We start from the raw sequence: 27278 nt of genomic DNA, 5'->3' as shown, positions 1-27278 counted from the left end.
TGGTTGCTCTGTGCTTTACGTCTGTGTGAGTCTCTGGGCAGATTACCCTATGCCTCCAGTTGTAAGACTTCACAGATGCCAGTGTGGATTTAAAGAAAACCCATCTAAAGACAGGCTGGAGTTTTGATAAAAATGAAATATTCTACATTAATATTTCTCTCATAACTATATAATGTCTTTCTTGGTCTACATGTTTTGGAAGCTGGTAAAATTTGTCACAAATAGGTAAGTTAAAATAATTTATCTGCAAGTGGGCTATAAAAGGAAATTGAATTACCTCCTCTCTCAGTTGAACCACAGCTACCCTTCAAGGCAGGAGATGGGATGATTATATATAGACAATGCAACGTTGATTCATTTCAGTTTGGTCAGTGAACTTGGGACCTGAGTTCAAATTTGAGGCAGCCACAGACTTTGCTGTGACTTTGGGTGGTGCTCTGGTCCTCAAATCAATGTACCCAGTGGAAATGATGGTGACTCCTTTGTAGGAGGAAGGTGGCTTGCATGAACCTCTATGGATGTTAATGTTGCTTGTGCAACCCTGGAGGAAGGGCAGTAAAGGAGGTAGTACACTTCCTTCTCATGTTCTCAAGCCTGGTGCTGAGAAGGGGCTGGGCAGTAATCTAAAGAAGCCTGTCAAGAAGTTAGCATCAGAAAGAGCTTTTTGAAATCCACCCTTAACTCCTTTTACCTTGTGTCTCTGTGTGTCAACCTTTTCTTCTTACTGACAAGTTGCTGTTAATTATTTTATGAGAGGTCATTTTTGCCTATATCCAAAGCTAAGTGTATCATTGATAGAATTTTTAATCAGCTAAGAACTTGAATTGTTTTTATGTCATTCTTTACAAATTTAATATTAGGGTATATGCTTTTTTCTTCACTCTACCTTTTTTGGCAAGGTGCAATCTAGGCTACGAGCTTGAGAAGGCAGGAACCAGGTCTGTTTTTGCTTACCTTTCCATTGCCAGGGCCATTATATCTGGAGGCACATGGCAGGTATTCAAATGATTGTTGAATGAATAAACTAATGAATGAATTTCTGACCTGAAGAGGCAGGTTAATGTTAGCTGTAAATTTCTCTGTGATCAGAGTCCTTCCTGGTTTCCTCAAATGTTAGTGGATTGGTTCAGACAGTGACCAATTTCATTTACTATTTGTGTATCAGGAGATCAGAGACAAAGGCTTTATAATGTTGAGGACACTTGGCTCTGAAACCCCTTATTTTTCCCAATTGGGCAATGACTTCCATTAGTTACCTCCAGAGAACAGTCCCAGACACACTTGATTAGCCTTAAATGAAAGATAAGCCATTGCTGTGAGAAGGAACATGCTTTCAATAGATGGGCAGACAGACATTAAACAATTTAGATATTAGACAATTTACAGTTTTATGTCTTGACAACTTCGATATTGTAACATGAAAAATGCTAACAAGAGGGATCTTCCTAGCACAGAAGCTATAATATTTTCAATAATGAAAGATAAATGTTTCAAACTTCCTTACTTAAAAACCTTCACTGGCTTTCCATTAGCCTTTCAGATCAAGTCTAAGCTCCTTAATATGGCTTACAGGTCCTTCAGAACTTGGCCTCTCCTTACCTCTCTACCTCATTTGTTGATTAATGATTCCCACATCCTGTTTATCCAGACTGGGAGGGCGCTAGAAATCTGGAATGCTTATGTATCTGGGGTTCTTGTGCAGATTAAAGTATATCAGAGACTGAGCATTTTGTTACTATTATTTCTCATGTACTATAATATTTGGGGGGTAGGAGGCATTCTCATTTTCTAAATAAATAAATACTATGAGGACACAACTGTTATCTTGCATTTCTAAAACATTATGCTATTAGCAAAATCACGTTTACAATATTCTGAGAATAATTATATTTGGAACCTTTCGAATAAACGGATTCCTCAGAGAAGTATATTAAATTGTAGGGCTGGTCAAAATGTGATTGGATCAATGCTAATTGAACTTGGATAAAGGAAATGAAGGAGATTATTTGAATGGATGAGAAACTTGGGAGCTAGGGAGATTTCTACCTGTCAGATACAGACACTGGGGAAAAGATGGAATTCTGTTGTTTTTTAGTTTTTTGTCTTTTCTTCTTCTCCTTACAAATACTGGCTGTCTTTCTGAGGTCTTAAGTGACTTTCTAGGAATCCATGGAACAACTGAGGGCCTTGAGCAGTTAAATGCAAGAAGCTTTGTCTGTAAAAGGAAGTAACGGTTTTCTGGAGGTGGAGAGGAAATGAAGGTTTAGTTAAGCAGGGACTGATAACAGTAGTTATAATGACAAAGGCATTTGTTTATATCTCAGCATTTGAGTTCCTTTAAACACTTCTATATAGTTTCTCTTCCACAAATACGTTTATACTTTGTAATTGATAATAGAGTTAATTCCTTTATAAGTTTAACTTATTGAGTCTTATGCTTTATAGAAAAAATGAAAGGCTGAGTCATAACCTTCATCTTCTTTCTCAGTTATTGTAAAGCTCACTAATTCACTAAAACCAGGGAATTTCTATTAACCGGGAACAATTAAACTTCACAGTGACCTTCTGGAAGTGGAGACTGCATTTTTTATGTTTTTATGTTGGCACCTAGCAGAAGAGCTGGAAAATAACAGTAAACATTGCTTGAATGATGGAGTGAATTAATCTGTCATTCCAGCCTTGTGTTTCTCAACCTGTTAGATGGCAGCAAAGTTCCCATGATGGACGCCTAGAGCAGTCATTTAATTTACACAGAGCCGTGGTTCTCAAAGTGTGGTCCCTGATAGCAGCAGCAGCAGCAGCACCTGAGAACTTGCAAGAAAGGCCCACTTTGGGCCCCACAGTAAACCTCTCTGGGGGTGAAGCCCACCAATCTGTGTTTTAAGACCTTGAGGTGATGTAGATGCATGCTCAAGTCTGAGACCCCACTAGCCTAAAACAATAAAAGGAACTGGAAGCCAATTAACCCGGCTCAGCTACACTTTCTCCCAAGGCTATGCGACCCTTTGCAAAGAACAGTGGAAACCTGGCTGGAGACACTGGATGGGCCCATCCTGAGCATGGCATTTTCAGTTAGCAGCAGTTCTCTCTCCTGCCAGGGAAATCTGAGCTGACGAAAATGGTTCTCCCAGCCGCTATTGTTTGCGGCTCTGAGTCAGTGCTTTTATTTCAGATATGTTTTTCCTCTACATTGCCCATCTGACTGCAGTGCCAGGCTAATTAAGGAATTAGCATGTGGCATCCATTCTGGGAGGTGTGCAATTCCTTTCCTGCACTCTGAGAACATTTTTGCAAACACTTTCTAGTTCATATTTTCTTTTTTTAATCAGGCAGAGACATTACAATTAAAATACCGTTAAAGTGATTCTGGCAAGTATTGCAATAAGCATGTTTTTTAATTAAAGGAAGAACAGGGGGATGCACAAGCAGCGTCAGCTAAAGGGGGAAATTTCATTTGATATCTATTTTAATTGAAATGAAGAAAATAATCAGGAAAAGCAGCAGTAGCAGCAGCAGCCGGTGCCTGTGTGTGTGGCTCCCAGGTTGGTAGGTTTAGGTGTTCTGTGCTTGATTAATTAGTAGCCAGCCACAGAGTCCATTCCCTTTGCCCCCAATCCTTAAAGCCTGATTTATGCCTCACATCCCCCATGAATATGTGAGGGCTCAGGCATCTATTTCCTGAGCTGCTAGTGGATAGGATTATGGAGCGTGCACTGAGCTCTTGGGGGCTCTCGTTTGCCAGCCAAATTGATTTTCCGGCTCTCTGGCCGGGGACAAGCCCACCTCGAAGGCTTCCAGGCTCTGCTCCAGTGGATCAGGCACAAGTCTAATCCGGGTCTTGCCAACAAAGGAAGCTGTGTGCATCCCCATCACGATGCAGGCTTTAGGCTGTGGCTGCCTTCCCTAAATGCCAGTCTCCTCCCCTCTCCCTCACCTCCCCCTGATGCTCACCTCTGCAGCAGCACCATGCACTAGGGTACGGCAGTGTACCCCAACTGTGCCCAGGTCACTCAGCCAATCCTTCTTGTCCAGGCAGATGAGGGTCCAGCCACCCTGAATGAATAGTGATCTATAATCCTCCAGAAAAGGGGAATTCCACATGCTCCCCTTTCTATTAGGCTATTAATTACCAGCAAGGTAACCAGATATGGGCAGTTAAACTCTTTAAGGAATTATTTAGGATTAAAACAAAAAGCTGAATGGAGATTAATCAGATAATTTACATCTAAAATGTAGGTACATTCGGCTTTGAGCAAATGAAATATCTAGTTTGGGATAAAGATTGATCTAATTAATTGGGGTCCTCAAAGCCCTCCCTGGCTCTTGCCTTCATCAACCTCCGGCTTTCCCTTTGTTTGCAGTTGAAGCCCCTCTCCCTGGTTCATTTTATCACCTGGCCTTCCTGTCCTCATAAGGCACACTCTTGCTGTGCACCCTTGCTCTCCTGAGCCTCCTAAAAATGACATTAAGTGTTTGCCATCTTTGTCCGTTATCTCCTTGGTTCTTAAATTTCTTCCCACTGTCTGTCTGTACTACCTTTCGATTCGATTCTTCTAATTCACCCAACTCTTTGACTCACAGTCAAGAATCCTGCCACTTCCTTCCTTTATTCCAGTCTTTAAATATTAATATTTGATGACTTGTTCCCCTTACTTCTGTTCTGTTCTCACTCTACGTGTTCTCCTGGGGAGACCTCACTCATGTCTATAACTTCAACTCCTATCATTGCACAAGGATTTAGTGAGCACTTACCAAGTTCCCCATATGCCAGGCACTTTTCCAGGTACAGGGGCTATGGCTGTGAACAAAAAAGGCCAAAATCTTGCTCTTATAGTGTTTATTTCCATAAGGAAAACAGTCAAGTAAACAAGTGATTTTTTTTGTTTGTTTGATTTGCTGGACAGTATGGGAAACATGCAGCAGGAAATGTGGAGAGGTAGTTTGGTGGTGGTTGGGGGACTTGCACACAGTGAGGGATGGGGGGCTAGAAGGTCAGTGGGGCAAGAGGATGTGAGCCGGGGAGAGCAGAGACAAAGTGGGCCAGAGAGAACCAGCCCCACGGGGCTGGGGAGGCTTTGATTCTGAGTGTGCTGGGAGCATTGGAGACTTTGAGCAAAGTGGTGACGTGGTAAGATTTCCACAAAATAAAAATCATACTGGGTGCTGACTTGAGAGCAGACCCTGGGGTGGGGGGAAGGGCAGAAGCAGGGAGCTGAGTGAGGAGGCTGTTATAATACTCCAGGGATGAGATAAGAGTGACTCAGATCCCAGACACAGACATGGAAGTGCTGAGAAGTGGTTGGATCAGGGAGATATGTTGAAGAAAGAATGTATACTACTTTGTGAAAGATTGGTTGTGGAGGGAGAGGGAAGGGAAGTTGAATCTAGAGTTTTCAGACTGAGCAGCTGGACGGATGGAGTTGCCATTTCTGCAGATGGTAAGGACCGTGAGCAGACCTGTGTGGCAAGGTGAGGAGTTCATGTTTGGATATGCTAAGCTGAGAAGCCTGTACGACATCTAAGTAGAGACCTGGAGTAGGCAGCTGGGTATGTGCGTCTGGATCTGAGGGCATAGGTGGGCTTTGGGAATATAGATTTGGGAGTTGGCAGCAATGAGCATGTGATGATATTTAAAACCTTAAGACAAGATCAGACAACCAAGGCAGTGTTCATTGAATAAGAAAGATAGTCGAGGGACTGAGTCATGGGGAACTTCAAGTGTCAGTAGCTGGGGTAATCAAGAAGAATCAGGTAGAGGAGGCCGGCAGGGGAGGCTTGGGAGGCAGGAAGAAAACCTGGAGGCCCAGTGCGAGGCAAGTGAGGGGAAGGACTATCAAGAAAGAAGGCGTGACCCAGCGTGGCCATGCTGGCCACTCAGGAGCCGTGAGGCCTGAGCGTCGAGCTTTGGACTCAGCAACAGGCTGCGGTGCTGGAGGAGTGGCCAGGCAAGGCCCAAACTGGGGAGCTCTCAAGAGCCTGGAAGAGAGAAAGCATAGCCATCTCTTTTGAAGAGTATTATTGTATGGAAAAAATATTTCTACCCTACATTTTTCTGTAAGGGAGAAAATAGCTAAAACGGTGTTATTTATTTTTCTTAAAAAAACAAACAACAAATTTTGTGGTTATTATGGAGGATGGCTAATTGCAGGGTTAGCCAAAAGCAGGTTTTGATGTAAGTTGCAAACATTTAGCTAGCTGCTAAAAGTCTCCTTCACTTCCCTTTAAAAGAAATAAAAAAGATGTTTAATGGACAGAAGTGATTACATGTAAAAAGTTGTGAGCATTTATTTATTTTAGAGGGGAAGTAACAATAATGATGGTTGATTGATTTTTATAAAATTACCCGAGGTCACTCGTGGGACGTACTTAGCTTTCATGAACAATCATCACAAGCAATTTGAGGGGTACAGCCAAAGGCTGGCTCAGCCCCACTCTTCAGTTCGGCTTTCAGAAAGGGAGCCAGGCCCTAGGAAGTGGAGACCCAAGTCCTCCCGCTGCCCTCCTGCCCGCCAGGGGCTCTCCTCTAAAGCAGCCCCTGCATATTTGGTTTAAGCTAATGAAATATGATGATGACACACCTGGGGCCTTGGCACAGCGCTAGATGAAGTGTAAACTTTGCATTCTTTCACACCAAGGAGATGGCACCTTGGTTATCACTTGTAATTATTTTAATCAAAAATAGCTGAATTCCTTGTCAAACTCTCTTCTTAATTTACCTCGATTTCTTTATACTCGCCGCTGATAAAGTGAGGAGGGAATGCTTTTCAGTGCAGAATAACAATTATCACATTAATTAATTAGTCCTGTTTATAGTACTGTTGCCAACACCAATCATTCACTTTCTTTGGGCTGAGCTTTTCTCCCTTCATTAACATTACTCTTAATTCCTGTGACATTTTAAAATTTCTATCAATTTGTTTCGGCATATTTAATATTTCGCTTGATGGTACAAGGGATAAAACCCAGGTTTTATATTTACCCATTAATCCTTGTAATCTGTCTCAAATCCCTTTTGTAATGAGGCAAGGTATATCTACATTAACAAAATTAAAATAAATCATATATAAACAAGCCATAGGCAAATTTACTTAGGTTAACACATGTTTTTCCTTAAGTGTAACCATGATAACAAACCTAATTAATGAAAGAGCTACCTGGGAGTGTTTGTGGAATTAGATAGGATAGGAGTTTCTCTGTCAGGTGGTCCTATCCTGGATGCTAAAGCTTCCTCTGCATTTTCTGGGCTGAAGAAGGAATTCTAGCCTCTTCTTGCAGCGCACTCTCTGTTTTATGAAATGTGGAGGGTGGTATTGACCTCATAGTCTTGTTTTAAAGGTCATTTCAAACAACATACCTAAAGATTTTGGCGCATGATAGATGCTTGATAAATGTTAGCTCCGTTTTCCCCTCGTGGTCTTATTTGAATCCCTGACTGTGCATGTATTATCTCTTTCAATCAAAATTCAAAGTTCACTACAGCAGAGTGGTATCAGGAAAACATGAGTTTTATGTTTCTATCAATGTCAAACACACACCTGGCTGCATCTTCAAAGATGTAGATGTCAGATGTTCCAGAGATAGCAGGAGCCTCAGTGAATGCATGAATCTACTCTCACTTTACCAATGAGAAAAGGGACCATCCTTAGGCACTGAGTAGGACAGATTTGGGAACCAAGTAATCTGAGGCCCAGCAATTTTATGGGGCTCACTGAGGGTCATTCAGAGGCCAACAGCAGAGTCAGGAGAGGAACCTCGATTCCATACCCTGCCTCCAACACTTGCTCATCAAGTTCAGTTCAGATTTCCTGACTATTTATAATGAAAGAGGCCTGCAGTGCAAATCCTTGGTCTACTAGTTAAAGATAATTAGTTGGAACATTAATCAAATGTGTCTGTGAGCGAACGAGATTTTAGTAAACATAAGAACATGACCTGTAGCACAGGTCACATTTTTCCCCTCTTGTTCCCAGCAGGATTCATCATTATTACTGCATTTCTGATGATTATTCTTGTCACTGTAATGACAATGAGAGGGAAAATTAAAGTCAAAATTCCACGTTGGCCCTTCAAAAGTCTGGGAAGCAGGGTGGTACCACTCTAGTATCAAGCCTGCAGATCGCCAAAGGGTAGTTTCTTGCCTCTTGGATAGTTTACCTTAGGGTATGTATGCTCTATGTTCCATATTTAAAAGGGAAAGTCAGGGTTGCCAGCAGTGAGATGTTGGAAGGATGTGGTCTAGTAGCACTAGCGTGATGGAGCAACTGTGGAAATAGAGCAGTAACAGCAATAGTTGGGGAAGTTAAGATGCTTGTGATGATAGCAGTAGACACCAATGCATTATCTAATAGGATCAGAGTCAAGGCTAGGGACCCGCAAGCATCATTTCAAGAAATCTCACCATAATTCTCTGAGGGAAGAACTCTAACCACATACACTTTACAGAGAGAGAAACTGGACACCTACGTGGGGTGGGTTCTAAATCATGGCTGAAAGGAAGGAGCACTTTAAGAGGCTGAGTCCAAACAAACATCTGGAGACTGTTACTGATGGAGTATGGCATGAGCTTTAGGGCTGGTGAAGAAGCCCGAGGGAAGCTGAAGACGAATGGTAGACAGAATTTGGAGAAGAAAGGGCCCTACATTTGACTATTGGGTCAAATGTCTATTGACCACTATCTCTGCACTAATGGGAGTAAACATTAGGGGGTAAATGACTGCAGGCATCTTAGTCTTACTCATCTCTTCCTCTCATTCCTCCAGTACATGTCTGGGGAACAACAGCAACCTAACTCAATAATTCGGCACTTTGGAGATAGGACTAAATTTAGTAGATGGAGAGTGTGTACCCTTCACTGGGCCTCACTCGTTATAGTAGAATCCACTTTTTGAGCCATTTCTGACACCCAGCCCTCCCCACATCCTTTGCCTATTAGCTCATTAAGACAATATGTGGACTTATAAATTAAACATAATAACATTCTTTCTGAGAAAATGGGAGCGAGTGTATGTGTCTCTGTGTGTGTTTGTCCACAAAAGAATAAATTCAGGTACTTAAACCAGATGATCTAAAAAAGATATAACCATTTATTAATTTACTCAATAATTATACATTAAGTGCTAATTACCTATGGGTCATTGTTCTAGATTCTAAGAGCATAGATATGAACAAAGCAGACAAGTGTTCTCATGAAGCATGTATTGTAGTGGGGAGAGGGCAGATGATGAACATGTAAATATATATGCCTGATATTAAGTGTTATGAAGAAAAATCTATTTGGGTCAGAGACGAGGGCATGCTATTTTATAAAGACTGGAGAGGAACGCCTTAGTGAGAAGTTAACATTTGAATAGAGACAAGGGGGAGTGAGGCACATGGGTGTCTGCAGAAGCACATTCCAGGTGCAGGAAGAACATATGCACAGGCTCTGACCTGTCTGAGAACCAACAAGCAGGCCAGTGTTTTTGGAGCAGGTGAGTGAAAAAGTGAGTTTTAGAAGATGATGTTGCAGGGGTATTGGAGATGGGGTGGCAAATCATAAGGGGCCTGACTTATTCTGAGTGAGATGGGAAGTTACTGTGGCATTCAGAAAAGAGGACTCTGCTGTTTCTAATATAATGTCTCAACCCTGACCACTTTGTTAGATGATAGAAGAGTATAGTCCAGTGCTTTTACAAACCACTTAGAGGAGGGAGATAGGGTTAATAGCTCATTCATGTTAAAGTGTTTATTATATGAGATGCTTTAATTATTTTGTCAATATTGAGAAAATTCTCCTTAAAACACAAATATTCTAAATCCTTTTAAAGAAAAATATTAAAATAATGAAAGTATATTTTAATATCCTAAGTACTTGTTCTCACAATATAATGTGATTTTATTATAAAATAAATATTTCTACTTTACAGAAAATTTGGATATTAGAGCAAAACAGTATCTGTATCAGTTAAAGTTATTTGATTTCAAATAAGAGAAACCAACTTTCTTTTAAAAAAGGATAACTATCATATAATTTTACTTATATGTGGAATCTAAAAAGCAACACAATCAAACAAAATAAAACAGAAATGAACTTGTAGATACAGAGAACAAACTGATTTTTACAAAACTGACGGAAAGTGTGGAAACTCAGGTGTAGAAGTGATAACACTCAGGGCCTTTTGGAGGGGGGTTTGGCAGGTGGGGGCTCAGAAATAGGAACTCTCTTCAGGCTCATTAAGGTGCCACCACTAGAATTACTGAGATCTAAACATTTCCAGTCTTCTCTTCCCTTTGGCTCCAGATTTCCTTTTGAAGTCTAGGTACATTAGTCCAGTTATGGTAGGATAAGGCACTGTGACTGACAGTCTCACTCAACTCTTTTCAGTGGAGCACAGCAATTCCTTCAGGAAATTAGAGTCTCTGAAAAGTACAATGGATGTCGGTCAGCTAAAATGCTACACGTTATGATGGTAGTCCTAATTACACTTCCTTTTACCACAGTTCTTATAATTTTGGCACATTTTCTTCTATTCCTATTTCCTGCTCACTTGTTGCCTTTTTTTTTTTTTTTAACTTAATATTTACTGATGCTTTTATCTGCTGCTAAATGGTAAAAATGACTTTTTCATGATGTATTTAACCAGTTCTAAATTGCTAGACATTTAGGCTATTGCCATTAAAAATAATACAAAAAAAGGCAACCATGAATAGTGATAACTAACCTAAGCTGGCTTGGTAATGCAGTGCTTGTGCTCCTGGGTGCTTTATCCACTCTATTTTGTTTCTACAGGAGAATATAAACAAAGATGATTTCATCAGACATTAGAACTGTCAAAAGGACTGACAACCTTCTTTTTGGCCACTAGGAGGCAAGCTGATTTTCATGGATGCAGGAAGCATTGAGCTCAGGGCGCACTCCATCCTCGTTTCTGATGGTGGAGAGCTCCGGATTGGATCCGAGGACAAGCCCTTCCAAGGCAAAGCGGAGATCACTCTTTACGGGAGCTCCCACTCTACCCCCTTTTTCCCATATGGAATTAAGTTCCTGGCTGTGAGGAATGGAACTCTTGCCCTGCATGGTGAGTGGGGCAACTGGCCAGAGGACATGAGGTAGGGCTATGACCAGCCAGTGTGGGGGCAGCGGGGAAAATGACCAGACTACTTATAATGCTTGCCTGTTAGCTGCCGAGGCAACAAAGTTAGAGTGCGGGCACCATTTCCTTAAAGGAGAAATATTAACTGTGATGATTCCCATGGCAGAGGACACTATAGCTCTCCATTATTTGCTCCCCTTTCTGTAAGAAGATATACACCTCTTCCCATGGCCAGATGGCTTTCAGTGCCTTCCTGTGTGTGGAGCACACTTCCCTGTCCCAATGAGAGTGGCCTTAGCCCTGGACCTGATTTGGTCAATAGAATGTGAGCAGAAATGATGTATTGCGGTGACCAAGTAGAAGGTTTTTGTTTTTTTAAATCAAAATCTGTATTTATTGATTTCAGAGAAAGGAAAGGAGAGGGAGAGAGAGAGATGGAAACATCAATGATGAGAGAGTCATTGATCGGGTGCCTTCTGCACACCCCCCAACTGGGGATCGAGCCCACAACCTGGGCATGTGCCCTGACCGGGAATCAAATCACGATCTCCTGATCATAGTGTGATACTCAACTTGGCCGGCTGGGCCAAGTAGAAGTTTTAAGAGCCGTTGCAATACTTTTCCCTTTTCTCTCTGCTTGAGAATAGCCTATCCCGGATAGGGGCAGCTCCCTCAGCTAGGATCCTGAATACTGAAGAGTTATAACCAGGGCACAGCTGCAGCCGACCTACTGCTCTCACATACGTGAGTGAGGAACAAACCTTTGTTATCATGAGCCACTGAGATTTGTGTTTGTAACTGCAGCATAATGTAGTGAAAATCAACTGACACGATCACGTCACATATGCTGATGGCTGTGTACACTGATGGCCTCACAACCCAAATGGGAACCACTTCATTTTGGCATTGTGGCTGTACTCCGCTCCTATGTGCAGGGTTCAGCTAGAGTTCCTCTTAGTTTCTGGTTCAAATGGGTTGGGTATTTATGGGTCTTGGGGGAGAAAATAGGGATTAGGCTACAATGTGTTACTGCTCTTATTTTATTTGCCTTCTGATTACACAACTGTACTTTAAAAAACAAACATTTCTATTTTCCTTGAGAGTCAGGAAATTACTAACTGTGCCAGGAAAATTCTTAATATCAACTGGAAAATATAAATGTAAAATGATGAGCTTTAAGTACCTTGCAGTGGATACTTATATACTTTGGGTTACACAGCATGAGACAAAGGCAGACAAAAAACATGGTCTCCAGATAGTGGCCAATCTCCAGGAAACATGATCTTGTCTACACTGGCATTTCTGTACTGGTGTAACCAAATAAATCCCCACCACCTATCAGAATAATTCTAGACATGGGCATTCAGCTATGCTAAGGAGTCTGTCTTTTTGTTCTGTCAAGCCTGTCTGTTACAAACTGTGAGCCTCAACCACTGTCTACTAAATGCACTCTGCTTCTTTTGACTTCCTTTGAGAGGAAGCAAAATCTTTCTAATAAGTATTTAGTAAGTGTTGACTATGGACCAGCCAGAGTGCTAGGCACTGGGGATAAATTTTACCAGGTTTGAAAAACCCATAGCTATCTGGATAGACATTCAAAATAAGAAGGACTTCCTTCTCCTGTCTCTATCAGCAAGCGCGTACATTAATCTTGTGGCCCGGGGACCATGAGAGTCTTCTGTCTAGTCACACATCAGCCATGGTCTTCAAATGTTTGCTTTCGTCCAACAGCTATTTAGGCCACTCACCCAATGTTTTGCTGTTTGCCACTGAGAAAAAAATAGCTGGGGAAGAATAGGGCACAGATCAATGTTTCCACCAGCCCGTAACCATCCGGAGGACCCTGAATCTTAATCGGGACAGCCCTGGTTTGAGAGTCACTGTCCTTTATGACACAGATGACAGAATTCTTGCTAGAAATGGAAATTCGAATGAAGAAGAGTGAAAACTCTCCTAGTTCTTTTACTCTACTCTTTTCACTCCAACCATTCTCATTTTCACATGATATTAGGAAGGGCCAGTGAAAGGATTCATAAATCTTTTTGTGCCTGTATTTTAAATGTATCCTGTGTTTAAATGGGTGTCAGGTTAAGAGAATCCAGTGTCATTGCTTACAATCAATAGGGGGCAATGAAAGCAAAGTACATGCTTTTAATATGTTTTGAGAATTCTGAAAGTTAGAAAAAAATGTTGCTACTTGAGCCTTGTGATGATACTGGCCCTTGAGAGTGTAGACACTTCTTCTTCCTCTGCTCCCCCATTTTTATCTTCTCCCCTGCTCTTCCACCTCTCCCATCTCTCTCCCCTTCCCTGTATTCCTGGGGTTAGGTTGTCATCACAACTGTCTTCCCCAAAGCCCCACTAATATAGGAGGTACGGGGATCTTTCCCGAACTGCAGCTTGCACATGAACACAGGTGAAGTCAAGCTGTTTTGCGCTCTGATGTGACACTGCCGCATCTCACTCACTCCAAAGAAATGTGATGTGGCTCAGGAGCCCAGGCACAGCCAGCGGCTCATCAATCCTCTCCCTCCCCCCCCCACCACCTGAGGTCTCAAACGGGTTTCCCCCAGGCACGGGCACGGGGGTGCATCATAGTTAAAATCGTTACGTAATTTTGCTGGCCTTTTCCCAGGGCTAGAGGTGGGTCTGCTGACACTGGGGCTATAGGGAAAAACTAATTTTCTTTGGCTGTCAAGTATGCAAAACAGTGATTCACTGCCTTGCATCCAGAAGGCCCCTAATGACCCAGCGTTCACTCAGCTTCCAGGGTGGCGCAGTGAGGAGACTGACCAACTTTCGTGCCTAGAAGACTTTTACAATGCAGATTTCTGGGTCTCCCCCCCAGAGTCTGACTCCATGGCTGGAGGTGGACCCAGGAATGTGCGGTTCAATGGAGCCCTCAGGGGATTTGATTGGAGAAGCCCACTGACTGCTCTTGGAGAGGAGCTGTTTTTAGTGGTTAATTGTTCTGGAATCACAAATCAGTGCAGGTCTGCCATTATCAGCTATGACCTTGGGCAAAGTAATTTCTATAAAACCAGGAAAACACAATCTTCACCTCATAGACGTACTACCTGTGAGCTGCTCCGAAGCATCTGGTACAGGGTAACACTCAAGCAGTGTTAGTCATGCCTATTTTGATTATATTCTTTTTTTCTCTCGAAGCACTGAGTACCCAATGGGGATGATCTCAGGGGACTTGCTTTCAAAATTTCGTGTGGGGCCAGTTCTGCCTAGTGATTTCTCTCCATGTTAATTTCCATCTACTTCTTTGAAAAGCAAGAGAGGGATTGTGGGTTTGGAGATCATGAGGCAGCCACGTTCCCAGGCAGCTTCTGCTCTGTTCCCAGCAGCTAGTGAACAACACCTTTTGATTTTAATCTCTCGTGGTGCAGCTGCTTCCCAGCAGTGAATAACCACCATTCCTGGGTGTGGCTACAATAAAGCCTTCTTGGAAATCATTTTCATGCTCCCCAGTTTCACCAGAAGCAGAGCACTGCTGAGCAAGTGAGGCTTTTTGAAGGCATTTTACTCCTAATGCGCAACAGTAAGAGGACTGACTGATGGAAAGCAATTTAACTCCAGTTCAGGTCCTAGAGATCACACAAATGGGTCTGTGGATCTCCCCACACAAATAGCTTCCCTCACCCTCTCCCTCCCATCTCATTCTTCATTGCCACCCCTGCACACCTCTGCTCAGGCTGATTTTTATCATAGATTAAAATCGCTAAGCAAACAGGCTTCAGCTGTTCAGCTGTCACGAGAGAAGATGGAGTTGAAAGCACGTTTCATGTTCTGCTTTTAATGTAGAAAAATGCATGCACGCCCGCACACACACATACGCACACACGCACACACCTGCATGAACACATACCCACATGCAGCGCTGTCTCTATCTCTGGGTTTGGGAGTGGACTGGGGCAGGGTGTGTTCTGAATCTCTTGTGGAGTGCAGATGGCTGAGGAAATTCTGTCCTGTCCCTTACCCACTTGGATACTTAATATGACTAAGGGGTCACAGGGTCCCTCCAGAGGGGCAGTCTGGGGTTCGGGTAGTTGTAGTCAATAAGGAAATTTCACTCTTGCCTTTTGCTTTCCCCACCCTGTCTGCCAATCCAGGTTCACCACCCCAACCCGAGTGCCAATCACATGTCACTTTTCAAGGGGGTTGCTGTCAGCCTGGGCAAGTTGAATTTTTGACAATGTAATTACGGCTCTTGCTTCCACAGTGGGAGTCTGAACAGGGTGGCGGGGCTTTTATTGATTGTTCAGCAGGGAAATTTATCAATGTCTCTCACTTCATTTCTAGTTCCTCCCTGAGAAATTTGGCTGACAGTTTCTTAGGAGCGAAAGCAGTCTTACGGCCTTGAATGGACTTCTGTCTTTGTCCTTTTAAAGAAATTTACAAGATACGGGCATTAAATATAAATGGAAGTTTCTGAGAAAAGCTAGTATGTGGGGGCATGATTGAGGAAAACACTAGTGCAATTATTACAAACAAGAGAATTTGGTAGGAGTGAATAAGAAAAAAGAGTCTAAAGAAATAAGTTTGAATATGATTTATTTTTCTTTTAAAAGTACCAAGTATCTGTATTCAAATTCCATGCTTTTTAAAATTACTGTGTACCTGGGCACTGTTATTATAGTTGCCAACGGGTCCTAGGCTGTCTTGAAGCACAGTGTCGTGTGCACGGCTTAGATACATGTGTAGAAGGGTGTGACTGGTCAGTGATTTCCATACAGTGCTCCCCAAAATCCAAAGGTTTCCGAGGGAAGCTTCAGAGGTTTCACAAACAATAAACTACATTGGGGTCAAGCAATCAAGGTTTAAATGGCTCAAGTAATCAATTTATTGCTGTTATTTCTAGTCTATATTTGTGTTCAACATACTATTTCATTAGAAGAAAATAGTTCCACTGATAAAATAGTGATTAAAAGCAACTCTACTAACTCATCCTGTTCAACTGCAGTATGTAGGCACTTTAAGGAGATCAGGGTCTCTTTTTGTGTGATTCCTTATTTCCTGAAGGGTCGTGGACTTTGAGGACATTTCCTATCTTCTGTTCTTGGTGTGGGATGAAAATTTCCAGAGCCCGTTTTCATCTTGGAACCGTTCCTCTATATTTGACAATATATCTTCAGATCTCTGCTCTTTGCCACCTGTCAGTCATTTCTAGTCCTGTCTCTTTTATATTCAGAACATCTCCTCTTGCTGCTCCTCTTGACCCATTTCTTCTACACCACGAATCGTCCTTTCTTTCTGTCTCTCATTCATTTGGACTAAAATATAAACCACATCTGTGGTATGGCATTTTTATAGGTGGCTTTACTACTCTTAAATTATTTGATTTTAAGGGATGGAAACCCAATGCAAACAAACTTAGACAAAACCCAAAATTTATGAGCTCTTGATCAAAATGCAGGATGGGTGAGAAGGCCACTGGCCTCTGGCATGGCTCTTTCCAGGGGACCAAATGGCATTAGGACTCTGTCTCTCACTTCTGGATCTCACTGCATATATTGGCTTCACTGGCTCCTATTCCTTAACAACTTGTTCCATATGGTCATTTCCTTGGTGCATTTCCTGGTTTCATGTAGACTTTGGTTTTCCACCACCAGTGAACAGAGCTCTGTGCTCTCTCATTAGTGCCAAAGGTAACCAGGGAAGGCCTCACAAGTCTAGCTTGATTTACCTACAAGGCTTAGGACTACACTTGGTGTCCATGGACATGGGGCACTGTGATTGTTTCAGCTCAAGTCACGTTACCAATCTGCAAGGCCAGGGAGACCAGGCCATGTGAGGAGATACAACTCTGCTCTGACCAGGGAGGCCAGGGTGGAGGTGTAGTGTGCTTATGTATTTGTGTGCTTGCATGAATATTTGTTTTGGGAAGCTGTTTACCAAAAGAGAGGATGGTAGCCATCTCATAAAGGAGTGTTGATGGGTTGATAAAACCATAGGTGTCCTCTAAGCTAATTAAACCAAATTCATAGACTTTTGACTTCTAGTTTAGTCTCTGAGATCCCAAGGGGACTGAAACTGATGGACAGAAATATTCAAATATACTAGTACAATATTTAGTGTCTTATAGACTCGATATATAAAGTTGAAGTCATTTTTCCTTTAGGTTGCATTTAGGCTGAATACAACAAGTGGGTGAAATCAGGCAAACAAAAAGCTTGTTAAGTTCCTAGCATAGAGCTCATAACCTAGAAGGGTCTCATCAAATAGTGGAAGAAGCAAATATATATATGTGGTTGAAAGCTTTTGCTCTGTTTGGACATCTCTTCTCAATGCAACCCCAAATTTAAAAACTATCCCAGGATCTTATGGAATCTAATTTTCTAGTATATGCTATGATTTTCCTTTTCAGGAATCTTATATCTCCTCAATATTGAAGAGCTTCTTTGCCTTCCCCCAGCACTTTTCGCCACATAAATTTCATGGGAAATGGTGTGCGAGTTGGCCACAAGGCTATGCAAATGAAAGGGGTACATTTCTAGGGGTGTTTGAGAGACTCAAACCTTCTAGACAGAATCTGACTCAGAACAGACTTTATTTTTCTGTCATCACTCTCTTAATCCATATTCTGATGGATCTTTTTGCCCTGTCCTTTAACTATACCTCGGGCACCACAGGTTCCCAGTTGATGTTAGATATTAAAAAGACCAGTCCTAATTCATCTAGTTGAAAACTCTCCTACTCATTTAAAGTTTCTTTCCTTCCTCCCAATCGAGGCTCCAGCCTGAGGCACTGGGAACATCAGGGGCATGGGCTCTCCTTCACTCCTACTCTCATCTTTTTATTTTACATTCTCTCCGTGTTGGGGCAGGTAGAAAAGGTGAGGGGAAGAAGGTTAACAAGATTTTTACTGAACTGTGCAGCTATAACCTCTGCTGGCATTGTTGCCTCTCTGAAGATTCTTGCCTGAGATCACTGGAGCCCTGTAGGAGACCTTCCAACTGTCCCAGTGTGGAAGCGTCACCTCGGTCCCAAATCCCCTTAGCTTTCACCTTGGGGCCTGTTTTGGGTGGAGTATCAGAAAGTCACTCAGGCCAAGCTGCCTTCCCCAGAATCCACTTGATCCAGAGGGAACTTATAAATCTTTTCACACCAAAGACGTTCCACTCAGTATCCCTTTCACTGCTCTGCTTTCTCTGTAATTCTCCTTCCCCCTGCTCAGACCTGCATGGGTGGCCTAGCAGATAGGCTGCATACACAGACATTCAACCTGGGAGAAAGAAGCCAGCCTCCCCTTCTTGCAGGAAACTTTATGATGGGTACTTTCGAAGCCCTTTTTCTTTGCTTAAGTGGAGAGAAGTACTCTCAGATATTCCTCTGTGAGAAAGGCCAGGTCCCCTAGGCTGATGATTCACCCCCATCTCTGAGAATCCCTGCGAATCCCCTCTCTGTCACTCATATAGCCTGAGGTGGGGGTCTGTCTATCCAGGGATGATGGTTCGATGGCAGCGTTAGATTCACCTTCTTTCAATAAACCCCAAGGAAATGTCTCCTCTCTAGCTATTCATGGCTCATTTATGAGGAAGGGCGCTTATTATCTCTTTGCTCCCTCCTTGGGCCCTCTTGGTTGGTTTGGGGGAAGAAGTTCTGCTAGACAGTTTGCTGCATATGTGAATGTTGTGTTGAAAGGGAGAGCAGCTGTTGATTTTGTTTGTTTTGTTTTGTTTTATTTCATGTTGACTTAGGGGTAGGGAGGAAGATCAAATCAAAGGGAAGAATAGAGGAAGAAGGGTAGGGAAAATTCAAAATCCATTCATTGTTTTCTGTAATCTTGAATTCAAACAGTCTTCAGTTCAGCACCGGATTTCTGTTCAGCGGGTATGTTGTGGCAGATCCTAAATAAGCAGCCAAGTTAGCATTAGTGTGTATGGTTCTAGTGTGCTTGGAACCCTCAGCATGGCATGATGGCCAGTGACTGCATTTATGGTTCTCAATTCAGAGAAGATGAGGATCAGTCCTTAACTACACCAACATAACCCCAAACATAACCAGCAATACCAACAAAAACTAAGGTGGAAATGTTCTCTGTTCTGTCTAATAATGCTTCAAAGAAATCCAAAATAAAACTATACTATGCACAATGGCAGAAATGTATCTGGTAAAATCTCATTGATTTTTAAGCAAGATAACTTAGAGTTTGTAATTGCTTAATCTGGACAAGAGTGACCTTGGAATGATCTATAAGAGAGGGTCCTTAAATTAAAAGTCTAAACCAGGCTAACGTTTAAACATGTTAAAGTGAACATACTGTTTTTAAGGTCTTTAGGATATTAGGTGTTTACATGTAAATGTATTCTGCTAATTAGAAATGAGTTCTAGCTATTCAGTACCCAAGTACAGCAGGAACTCCACTTAGAAACACATTGTTAGATACTTTAAGTTACTATATATACCTGAAAGTGTGGGCATTCGTCGGGTCTTTTTTGGTTGCAAGTGACAGAAAACCCAATTCAAACAAAAAGTAAGGGCATTTATTGCCTCATATATCTAAAAAAACTTGAGGCACAACTGAGCGCAGGTGCTCTGATGAAGTCATTAGGACTTCATTTCCCTGCAACTCTTGGTTCTGTTTTCCCCTGACTTGGCTTCATTTTCAATCAAGCTTCTCTCCTCATATAGGCAGAAATGGGTCCTTAACAGCTCCAGGTGAAAGATGACTCTTTTCCAATGGCTATTCGATCTGAGCAAATTTCAACATTCCTTCCGTTAACATTTCATATCCCTCCTTTGTTGTAGTCTCTTAACTAACTTTTAACAATAACATATTATATAAGCTTATTTATCATAGTTATTGTACATATTCTAGTATGTCCTCCAGTAGAATGCATACATCATGAGGGCAGAGATATTCCTATTTTTCACTTACAACATCCTACAACAATGCTTAGACTCATAGTAGGCTTTTAAGAAATACACGGTGTCCCAAAAAATGTATACACACTTCGACAGCTGGTAGCTAAGTTGATGTTTCTATCTTTTCAGATTTAACCCATTGGAATTAATAATTATCCAAAGTATGCATACATTTTTTGGGATACCCTGTATTTGTTGTGTGAATAACTATATGAAAAACTTGAGTAAAAGCCTCAGGGTTAACTTCGGCCCTGTTTGGGTAATAAAGCTCATCACTGAAACCACTACTGTGGTCAAGGAAGTTTCTCAGGCAGGAGTTCCCTCACACTCAGCTCTTTGTACTTCGGGTCTTCAATGGATTTCACGAGGTCCACCCACTAAGGAAGGACAATCTACTTAACCTAGTCTATGGATTCAAATGTTAATCTCATCCAGAAACGCCTTCACAGGCACACCCAGAATAATGTTTGCCCAACATCTGGGCACCCTGTAGCCTAGTGAAGTTGACACATAAAATAAACCATCACAGTTACTAACGTGGATCCTGTTTTCTATAACTGACTCTGTATCACGTCTTGGACACATAATCTAGGAAGAGATCAAGTATCTTGTCTTGACACCAAGTTTCCCAAGGAGAAATAATTAGCTCCAAGATTCATCTCTTCCTCTCAAGATTTCTGTAGTTTACTTTCCTGCTAAGGCATGAGGATCTTGGCTCACATTCTGCATCTTCTCCAGATGAGCTTGACCCTGCTCAGTCACAGAGCCTTCACTCACTCACCCTCCTCTGGTGTAGGCTGCTGGGTGCAAATACCATTTCTACTGCTAACTAGCTAGTGGACCTTGAAAAGGTCTACTCCTCAGTGCTTCAGTTTCCATATCCATAACATGGAGCTGATTCAAAAAACATTTCTTATGGAGTTGTTATGTGGTTTAAATAAAATAAAACATGTAAAGCACTCAGCACATGACAGGCATGAAACAATTACTCAATAAATGTTAGGTATTGTCATGTTGTTACTCTATGCTTACAATTTTGATTTGATGAAGCTGCCTCAATATTATTCTAGAGATGGATGGTATGTATTATTTTCCAGTATATCTGTCAGCCAGAAACCTAGCTGTCAGTTTTCATATCCTTCATTGTTTCCTGTATTGTGTCCATCACCAAGTCTTGATTTTATTCTTGGATGAGTCATGAGCCCATTTACTGCTCTCCACCTCCATTACCATCATCTTAGTTCATGATGCCATCAACTTCTGACTGTTGTTTAAACTTTCTATTTATCTTTTATAGTTGACTTTTTTTTAAATTCTCACCTGGGGATATTTTTCCATTGCTTTTCAGAGAGAAGGAAATGGGAGAGAGAGAGAGAGAGAGAGAGAGAGAGAGAGATCAATGTGAGAGAGACACATCGATTGGTTGCCTCCCTCACGGTCAGGGGACAAGATCGGGTCTGCAACCAAGGTATGTGCTCTTGACCAGAATTGAACCTGAGACCCTTCAGTCCATGGGCCCACACTCTAACCACTGAGCCAAGCCGGCTAGGACTATAGTTGCCTTTTTTGTTCCTCTCCAATTCATTCTCTACCCTGTAGGTAAAGTGATCTTTGAAAAACACAGATCTATTCATATCATGCCACTGCTCAAAACTTTTCAGTAGCTTCTGACTGTCCCTAGGATAAAGTTTAAAGTTTCTAACATAATTATAATCTCCTATCTGAAGTAGGTCTCTGCCTATACCTCCTGCCTTATTATATACCTCCCTCTATTGAGATGCTCCAGGTCTCAGTAACCTTCTTTTAGTTTATTAAATGGTTAATACAGTCTAGATTTTACATTTTTTTACACTTTTGAGTACCAAAAGAAATTCAACTTTGTAAAGTGAATGGACTGCCACATAGGCAGGAGCTTGTGATTTTTCCTTCAAAGAGAATTCTTCCATATGTATCATCAAAGCAATACTATTAATAGTATTGCTTTCAGCCTGGTCATGGAGAAAGGGTATCATTGAATTAGGTATTATAGTCTGTATTTGTTAAAATTGAATTTTACCCAGATCCTGGCACTTTATAATTTTCAAAGCTGCTTCCCATTCTTTTTTCTCATTTCACCCACAACAACTCTGTGAAGTAGGAAAGACTGGGATGATTTCTTTCATCTTATAGATGTAGAGACTGGGGCCCAGAAGGAGGGGTAACTAATATTCATCCCATCCTCATCATAGGTTTTAAATGCATGCAGGCTTGTTTCTACTTTGTGTACACATAGTATTTACTTGTGACAGAAAGGCATACAGAAGATACTTTTTTCATGTTTTTGGAAATCTTCTCAACTTTAACTTTTTCAGGTTATTTTGGGATCCCAGGTGGGGCTTCATTCTGTATGGCTCCCTTTGCAACATTTTTGACGGGGCATAAGGAGCCTGTTTCTTTCCCAGTTAGCTATTTACCTTCCGTATTTTTATGGCGTTTTCCCATCTCTATGAGGGCAAATCTACAAATATTTTCCTTATGTTTCTGCCTTTGATTTCACAATTAGAAAACTCTTTCATATAACAACTATATAAAAATTTACCTGTTTGTTTTCTGATACTTTTATTGTTTCTCTCTCTTTTCAATTTCACATTAATGCCTTTAATTAATGATTAAATTGATTGCCCATGGGACAAATCTGACCTATTACCAATTTTTGTAAACCAAGTTTTATTGAAGTCGAGCCATAATCATTTGTTAGGTATTATCTATGGTGTTATTTATGGTAGCTTCATTCAGTCATGGCAGAGCTGAGTACTTGTAACAGAGACCACCTGGCCTGCTAACTCAAAAACTATTCACTATCCAGCTCTTACAGAAAAAGTTTGCCAAGCCCTACTTTAATCTATCTAGGATTTATTTTGATATAGTGGGTAAGTTAGTTATCTATTTTTCCCCCCAGATGACTAGTCAATTTTCTCAGCACTAATTATTCAACAATGCAATTGTGATAGCCTTAAAAATGGCCCCCAAATACGTTCATCTCTCAATTCCTGGAGCCCAAGAAGTTTACCTTAGTTAGCAAAAGGGACTTTGCAGTTGTGATTAAATGAAAGATCTTGAAGTGGGGAGATTATCCTAGATTATCCAGGTGGACCCAGTGTAATCACCTGGGTCCTTATCAGAAGGATTTTTAGGACAAATTGAAAATCTGGCAAAGGATGTAAATAGACTTATCAGTATAATTAATGCAAATGGCCAGTCAATGTGACTGCACCAGGACAGGGTTTGGGAATATTCTGTGTCCCCAGTGAGGGATTGTTTTTTGTTTTCATGAGTTTTCTGCTAGGTTCTCCTCATTAAGAATTAAAGAAATGCAAATTAAAACAAAAGTAATTTTTTTCCTTAACAATCTGATTAACCAAAACTTAAAAAAGCAGTAGAAAGTCTAAGAGACTGGCACTAAAATATGCTGCTAGTGAGTGTAGGAGTACATTCAGTCTTCCTGTGAGAACATTTGCTAATTATATCAAAAGGCTTAAAACTTAGGTGTACGCCCAGATATAGCAATGCCACTCCCAGGAATTTATTCTAAGGAGATGGTCATGAGTATGCGTACAAATTATGCTCAAGTATGTTCACATTTCCACTGTTCATAAGAGCAAAATAATAGGAAAAAAACAGAATATGAATAAATATGGGATTAGTATATAAAATATACATTTTAAATATGATACCACCATGATGTTAAATAATATATAATACAGCTGAAGGATGTTTTTACTATATTAAGTAAAGAGAATTTATAAAAATGGTATGTACAGAATTATAACGTTGTTTATATATGAAATTTTACCAACATATAAACATAAGAAAAGGAGAGCAACTACTTATATTAATGTGTTATATTAAGATTGTGGATGCTTTTTATTGTCTTCTTTTTGATTGTTTACATTTTTATTTTAAACATTATACATTTATTGCTTTTCTAAAAAGAAGTATGCTAATAAATATTAGCCTGTTTTCTCCTCACTGTCACCTCCACTCCAAAACATAGATCATGATTATCAAAATGATTATCTTATCAGGCATATATACGAATTTTTATATATTTTTTGTACAGTGAATAAAGGTGGATATTAAGGGCATTCTATAGAAGACTGGAGCCCTGACCAAGTGGATCTTGCACCTCTAAGTAAAGGATTTTCTACCACAGTTCTGTAGGGCCGACAAATGGCATTTGTTGACTTGTCCTGAAATCCTCACAGGAGCCAGGATCCCTGTTTCAGATGTTTTATTTAACTTACAATGTATTGTTTCCTTGTTATTTTGAGCTTTATATTTTGATTCTTCTCAGTCACTTACCTTCTGTCACAGTAGCAACAGTAAAGCTCAGATTGGGTAGAAACAAAAGTTAGCCTTCCTTTCATTCCTCTAGAAAAGGCCTTCAGCGAAAGTATGGCTCATTGCACCACCCAAATAGCCTCCGTGCACTTTGTCCAAACCTTTATGCTCGAAGAATGGTAAACTTCTCAGCACTGGAAACAGACTTTGTGCCCAGTTCCTTTTCATCTCAGTGTAGAAATGTTTGCTTCTCAACTGTGGCTGCAGCCAGCTCATCTGCACATTTAGAGGGTTGCTCTGGTCCCTGCCTTCTCCCTCCTGCAGGCACATGCTCCCCGCTCAGACGGTACCACCAGAGATTACCCAGCAATGATGCAAAAGGTTTTCTTTTCATCCAAGGGAGCTTTCACAGCAAGTGGTTCTCAAGGGCAGAGGGAAATGGTATGTGAAAAATGCCCCTGTTCCATCTCTTTGGTCTGACAGATAGTCTTCTATTGATGTTAATGTCAGTCTTCTCTTCTGAAGTACGGATTTCCAATTCACAAATGGCTTGAGTTCAGAGAATTTCCTTGTAAGTTGGTTGTTTGGAACAAATTTTTTTTCTCAAAGAAATGCTGATAAACCTTGTGGTTAAGGAAGTAAATGAGCCCTCAAAAGTCTATTTCACCTACATCTCCTTGCTGTATGATGCGAATGGGGGTAGAGCAGCTGACCAATGAGTATTAGACAAATTGTTTGGGGAGGTAGGTCTATTTCCAACATGAGATTCCAGGGACACATCATTCTCCATTTGGTCTCTACTATCTCAATTTATTTTTTATTGGGCAATAGTAGTAGAGGGTGTTCTCAGTACCTCTGCCTTGCAGGTGGCTTTTGTGGCCTATCATAGGCTCTGGAACAGTGTGGGCTCTGGGAGCAGAGAGAGTCAGCTTAGATGCCAGTGGAGTAATCAGCAGTAGACAACCTTTGTCTATGTTCACTGGCTACTTATCACCTCCCACTATTGTTAGAGATAGTATATGACCCCAGAATCTGGGCCAAGTGTTGGAGGAAGAGGGCAATGAAAACTAGTGGAAGGGCAGGATTTTCTCTCCATCTCTTTACCCTCAAAGCTCATATTCTGCTACTGTGCATCTTACCTTCTTTGGCAGAGGGTTGAAATGAACAGTGAGGAATAGGTCTCATGTGCAAGAGATGCTGGACAGGGTGCCCAGAGCCTAACAATAACAAAAAGTAATAAAGAGATGGTGAAGAATGAGCCCCCAAGCAGTTGCATTCTTTTGTTTAATTATGGGTAAGTGTATTACTTCATCTTTTGTTTTTTTTCCCTTTTACTACTCTTCTTCGGATTTTTTTTTCTCATCTACCCAATCTTCGAATGGCCACGTTCCCATGGACTTGGTCTCAGGCACTCTTCATTTATGACTGTATACTTCTCCCAAGTAATCCCATTCATTCCCATGGAGTAATCTCTATTTATAATTTGATCTCACCAGTCTTAAAATATCACTAGTCTCACAACAGTATACTTTCTTATTTATCATCTCACATATTTCTTTGGTGGTTTCCAAATCACATTTGGAATAAACTCTAAGTTCTTTGGGAGAACCTGTGAGGCCCTTTCCGGATGGGTCCTGCTCACCTTTCCAGGTGTACCTTTGCTGACTCTCATCAGGTCCCCATCCTTTCCCTGTACTTGCAATCGGGCCATGCCACATATATAGCAGCTATTCAAATGTGTCATGTTGTCCCAAACCATTGAATACACCACTGCCTTTGCCTAGAGTACTCTGCCAATTTTGTCACCTGGTCCACTATGGATTATTCTTCAAGACCCAGCTCAGTTACCATCTCTTCTGGATATCATTCCCAGAAACAACCCTTCTTTTGCATGAGTGAGGTGCTCTATGTCTGTGTAGCAGCAGAACCTGGGTAATCTTCTGTCTTAACACTTAACATGGTACATTTGTGACATCTGTCTATTTCCTGTACTGGTCATGGACCTGAAGGACAGGGACTCTGTTCTCTCTATGTCTGTCTTTCCAGTTCTTGATAGATATTTATCTATACAGAAGAAAATGTAACTTTCATTGTTTTATTATGGATAACAGCGAAGATGCATGCAGAAATAAGGGGGAAATAATTGGCATATATTTGAGAAAAATATCTCTAGTTTTTTTGTGTGAATTCCTTTATATTTCTATTCTGATACAAACATTATGTTAATGAAATGATTCTTTCTCTTTCCTAAGTGATTTGGCAGTTATTCATTTGGAATAAAGACTGAGGGCCTACAAAATAAACAGAGGACAATTAGTTATTTTAAAGTGTGTTAATCCACAAAGATTATGTTCTTTCTCTTCATGCCCATTTGGTAAGATGATTCTCTGGGACTGTGTAATTATGGATGAATGGCACTGAAATGCTTGAACAATAATTTGTAGGAAATACAATTATGAGTAGAAGTTATTAGTGGGAGTAAATGAATACTTTGTTGGTTAACAGGTCAATGTTGAAAGCCCAAAGTGGTTAAACTTTGTATTAAATTACAAGTTAGGAGCATAACTCTTTTTCATTTAAGCATATTCATAAATTGGTGAGTTTTTTAGACTGTATTTTTATGTTTTTTGATTTGTGGTAGGGAAAGGAAGGCAGCCCCCCAACTTGTGTCTCTTAAGAATTCTGTGAAGTGAAATGACTCATTTAAAATGTGTGCAATGCCTTTTTCACCAGAGGGCGCCCAGTCCACCTTGTGTGGTATTTAAATAACATTTATGAAGTAGAAATATGATGTTTTGAGTACCAAAGATGATGAGATACAGTTAATTTATAGATATTTCCAGGGGCCAGGAATTCCATTATGTGTCCAGTTCTTTCGTTCTGGACTCAGAAGTCCCAGTTTCAGAACTTGGTGCTGACATCTCATTGCTGTGTAATCTTGTCCTTGAAGCATCTTATCTTTCTAATCTGTATGATCTGTTAAAAGAAAAACAACAGAAACAATTCTTA

At 41.0% G+C, this 27278-nt stretch overlaps 1 protein-coding gene across 1 annotated transcript in view; it reads left to right on the top strand.

Moving 5' to 3' along the window:
* Window positions 1-27278, top strand: part of PKHD1 (PKHD1 ciliary IPT domain containing fibrocystin/polyductin) — a 377339-nt gene that overhangs the window by 119089 nt on the left and 230972 nt on the right. Inside the window, 3 exon segments of the mRNA XM_087817135.1 lie at window positions 10845-11057; window positions 17449-17509; window positions 17511-17566. Of these exon segments, the coding sequence (XP_087673261.1) occupies window positions 10845-11057; window positions 17449-17509; window positions 17511-17566 (330 nt within the window).

Source organism: Miniopterus natalensis, chromosome 5 (assembly GCF_054644295.1).
Source record: "Miniopterus natalensis isolate mMinNat1 chromosome 5, mMinNat1.hap1, whole genome shotgun sequence".
Lineage (NCBI taxonomy): Eukaryota > Metazoa > Chordata > Mammalia > Chiroptera > Miniopteridae > Miniopterus > Miniopterus natalensis.
Note: the sequence above shows the minus strand (reverse complement) of the source record. Positions and strands in the feature narration are given on the sequence as shown.